The 4,066-nt window shown below is 63.5% G+C and overlaps 1 protein-coding gene across 1 annotated transcript; it reads left to right on the plus strand.

The window, feature by feature from the left end:
- Nucleotides 1-809: 809 nt before the first annotated feature.
- Nucleotides 810-3,732, plus strand: LOC113202793 (trypsin beta-like). Its single transcript, XM_026417202.2, has 10 exons — nucleotides 810-899; nucleotides 1,270-1,435; nucleotides 1,973-2,131; nucleotides 2,218-2,342; nucleotides 2,423-2,523; nucleotides 2,605-2,725; nucleotides 2,911-3,063; nucleotides 3,140-3,286; nucleotides 3,369-3,555; nucleotides 3,625-3,732. Exons 3-10 carry the CDS (start codon nucleotides 1,978-1,980, stop codon nucleotides 3,669-3,671), a joined length of 1,035 nt encoding a protein of 344 aa, XP_026272987.1. The 5' UTR covers nucleotides 810-899; nucleotides 1,270-1,435; nucleotides 1,973-1,977; the 3' UTR covers nucleotides 3,672-3,732.
- Nucleotides 3,733-4,066: the final 334 nt, after the last annotated feature.

Here is a 4,066-nt window from a genome sequence, read left to right on the forward strand (position 1 = left end):
GGGGCTGCTGCTGGCCGATACCTGAGAGGTGAGGTCGTCGAGGACAGAGAGGGAGCAGCAAATGGTCCCCCCCCCCCTATCCCCAGGATCAGGATCCTCCTCACCTCAACCCTCGCCCCCCGAATCCTCGTGTTGGCCCATCCTCCCCCACCGCGCCCCCCTCCGAGCCTGTCAACAGCTATTACCCTCCCCATTCCCCCTCGGAGAAGGGTTAAACAAATCAACGGCCGCTCGCTCGAGCCCATTAAGGCCCGCGTCAATTACAAGACGCCGCCGCGCCCCGGGCCCCGCGCCCCGCACGCCACCTGCGCGAGCGCCGCGAGCGCGCAGATGGGGAGCGGTGGTGACGATCTGTAGGATGATTCCGCACAGCGCTTTCGTACCTCTGTCCTTGTCGCACTCATGGGTGACTAGCATAAGGTGGGAGAGAGAGGAGAAGACTAGCCGCTGTGCGGAATCACCCTGATGCGCCGTGAAAACAATCTTTGCTGTATCTCGCCGGAGACAGACCGGACGACGACGGGCCAAACCGCGCGGCATCTCAAACGCGCAAGCGTCGTCGTGCGCAGCGGATGAGAGTAATACGGGAGTAATAGCTCCCCGCCGGCTCCTCGGGGGCGAACAGAGGTCGGCATCCCACTGACAGCCCCGACATTTCCGGCAGAAGAAATGTTTTCAATTACGAGAAAAGTTGCGTTTGGTCGTGGGGAAAAGGGCGCGCACTGTGCGCAAGGGGGCGGCGGAGGAGGCGGGCCGCGCGGATCGGGGAGCGGCGAGCGAGGAAGGGGGGCGCCAGTTTATTGTTTGACGTCTCGCACACGCTCCGCCACGCTTCCTTGATCGCTGTCCGTCCCATCCGCTCGGCGCCGGCCGAGGCCGACGAGGAGGCCACGATCCGGGTAAGAATGACACCAAAGCTGGCAGCGCTGCAAACAAGGCTTCAAAGGCAAAGGGGCAGACGGAACACGCACAGCTATGGGGAAAAAATAATGGCGAAAGTTTCGGACTTGTTTACAAATTAATGAGAGAAAGCAGTGTAACGGAATTATTCTGTCAGCGAGCAGAGTAAGTATAAGTGACTTTGAATTGTGTGGCTTGGTGAAGAATGTTGGAATATCGAGTCAGGATAGGGTCTTTGAAGGAAAAACTAGTAAGAGTTTAACTTCGGCGCCTGAAGATAAAGGAAGTTTATCTGTGAAATCAGAGGTTTAGGGGGGGGGGGGTAGTGCCGTTGCCGTTTTCCTGCTATACATCCCAACAATGTTTCAGAAAGGAATGCGTCACCAAGGCGTCGAGCAGCTCCATCAGCCCCATTGTAGGGCGGGCGGTGCAGGCGGCGGTGCCCGAGCAGCCCGAGCACCAGCGGCCCGGGAGTGCAGCGAGGGCAGCGAGCCAGCTGTGCTGAGCTAGCGGGGCGCGCAACGGCTGCGACAAGGTGAGGAAGGGGAGAAAGGGCTGTGCGGGGCTGTGATCCGGGTCCATCGAGGCAGCGAGGCAGAGAGGGGGGCGCACGGGGGACCAGCGGTACTATTGTTTGTGACGGAACAAGAACAAACTCAGCGAAGGGAGCTAGGACTCGGGCTCACTCTCGCTCGCTCTCGCTCTCCAGCCCCACCCCTTGGATATCTCTCTCCCTCTCTCCCAGTCTCTTTGCTCCTGGAGGGGGGCAAGATCGCTTTTTCTCTCCCTCCCGAAACGGTGAGACTGGGCCAGGCAGGCGACTGGCTGCTGCAGCACCCCCTCCCATGCCCAACAAAAGCCTTTGAAGATTCGCAAAGATGTGGACGGTTACGGTAAATTGTCGGGGGGCGCTAGGGCGGCGAAACCTTCCAGACCCCGGGAAAATGGAGTAGCCTCTCGCTCACATCAGGTCGCGCCCTTGCCTTGTCGCACCCTCGCCCTGTTGTACCCTCGCCGTGTCGCACCCGTGGTTTTCACAGAGCTGTACACTTTGAACCCTCGCTGCCCGCAGCCCTGATGGCGCACATGGCGCCGCGGCTCACCCTGGCGTGGCTCGCGCTGCTGGGGACGCTGTGCCTGGCCCACGCCGCCAGCACGGGCGGGCCTGCCAGTGCCTCGTCGACGGCCGGACCTCTGGCTGACGGCGGTCTTGTTTTCTCCGCTGCCCCGGGTATGTGCGAACGGGCACACGAGCCAACGAAAACATGCCTCGACCCTTTGTTTTGTTTCTACAAAAATTGCTCGTTTGATTTTCAGCCCGGGCCAGCGGGAATGACACGTCCCACTTGCTGATGCGGGGCGCCATCCCGGACGGCGTCGACGCCAAACGGCCCAAGATCGTCGGCGGCGAAAAGGCCGAACTGGGCCAGTTCCCGCACCAGGTAAGCTGCTCCTCTCGGTCTAGAGGACGCGGCCACGCCACGCCCGCGTTCCACGTCACTCAACGCCCCCCGCCGCACAGGTGTCCATCCGGCAGCAGCAGAGGACGCACTTCTGCGGCGGCTCCATCGTCAGCAAGACGCACGTGCTCACAGCGGCCCACTGCTTTGACGACAAGCCCAAGTGAGTCGGCGGCGACGCGCGACCCGCGGCCTCCCGGCCCAGGCTCTGCACGCGGACTTCACACACTGCCTCTGTCCGCAGCATGTTCAACCAGCTCATGGTCACGGCCGGCTCGCTCACCTGGATGCCCAACACGTTGACGGCGGGCGGCTACACCCGCGACGTCAAGGACGGCCTGGTCCACGAGAAGTGGGTGCCGGGGGTGAGTATGGGCACACAGCCAGCCACGGGAGGGTAAGAGCTGGTCTGCGCGGGGCGCCGGCGGACTAGGCAAGCCCGCGGTGCTCAGCTGCGCACTGGGCCCCAGGGTTGCCTAACCCTCAGGCGCCCTCGCGGACGCTCCTGCTGAGGGCGGCGAGTATGTCAGTGGAGCGGACGCGTTCGCAGGCCAACAAGAAGTGGTACGACATCGCGGTGCTCGAGGTGGCGGAGCCGTTCGAGGAATGGAGCAACCAAGCCAACGCCATCCTCATCAACACCAAGGAGCCCCTGGACGTGGGCATGGACTGTCACGTCAGCGGCTGGGGCAGGACGGTCGACGTAAGTTGTGGTCGTCCCTCGGGCTCCTGGCGGTCGCCAAAGGTTAGAATGGCCGAATGGAGACTTTGTGCTGCAGTCGGACTCGGCCAAGCCGGCTGAGGAGTTGCTGTGGACCACGGTGCAGATCAAGGACCTCGAGGCGTGCAGCAGCAAGTACGGAGATGCGATGGGACCGGGAAGCATCTGCGCGGGCTACGACCCGGGCGGCAAGGACTCGTGCCAGGTGCGTCCTCGACCCCACTCTCCCCAATCACGTCCTCGTCTCTCGCTCCCGCTCTGGACGCCCTCCTCGTCGCTGTCCCCAGGGCGACTCCGGCGGCCCGCTGACGTGCGACGGCCGCCTAGCCGGCGTCGTGTCCTTTGGGCACGGCTGTGCCGTGGCCGGCTTCCCCGGGGTGTACACGGCCACGTCCGGCCACTTGGACTGGATCCGCGAGCACACCGGCGCCCAGAGCGGCCAGGCCCGCCTCACGCCGCTCGCCGCCCCCATGGGTACGTACCACACGCCCCGTCCCCATGCCCGACGTCACCGTCGTCCTAATGCGTTGTCGCCCCTTGCAGTCGCCCACACCCTCCTCATGCTGGTCCTCGTGGGAGCGCTGTCCTAAAAAAAGAGGACTTTCGCACGTCTTCAGGCAACCATTAAATTTTCCCCCTTCTCCGGCGTGACAGCTCGTTTCCGGTCTCCAGAGAGAGAGAGAGGGAGTAGAGATAAAAAGAACGCGGTACACTCACACTGAGCACTCCCTCGGGGTTGGAAGGAGGGGGCAGGGCGGGGGGAGTAGGTCGAAGATCAAAGTCACGCGCGGCTGGAGCTCTCATCGGACGACGTTTAGCGAACCGGGACCGGGCTCGATCAATATTGAGTCTGTCTCCTCGGCGGCGCTGGGCTGCATTGCCTGCCTGGCGCGGGCCGCACGTCTGCCGCCCGGAGCGGAGCAGCCAGCCGAGCGGAGCCAGGCGGAGCCAGGTGAGGCCCCCTCGGGTACCTGGCGCCACAGCC

Source organism: Frankliniella occidentalis, unplaced genomic scaffold, assembly GCF_000697945.3.
Source record: "Frankliniella occidentalis isolate FOCC.00 unplaced genomic scaffold, Focc_3.1 Scaffold3215, whole genome shotgun sequence".
NCBI classification, from domain to species: Eukaryota; Metazoa; Arthropoda; class Insecta; order Thysanoptera; family Thripidae; genus Frankliniella; species Frankliniella occidentalis.

What these genes read in the sequence shown, in the direction of transcription:
- LOC113202793 (XM_026417202.2), top strand. Translation starts at nt 1,978, where the DNA reads ATGGCGCACATGGCGCCGCGGCTCACCCTGGCGTGGCTCGCGCTGCTG. An exon ending in TGCTTTGACGACAAGCCCAA is followed by an intron (nt 2,524 to 2,604) that starts GTGAGTCGGCGG and finishes CTCTGTCCGCAG; the next exon opens with CATGTTCAACCAGCTCATGG. An exon ending in GCTGGGGCAGGACGGTCGAC is followed by an intron (nt 3,064 to 3,139) that starts GTAAGTTGTGGT and finishes TTTGTGCTGCAG; the next exon opens with TCGGACTCGGCCAAGCCGGC.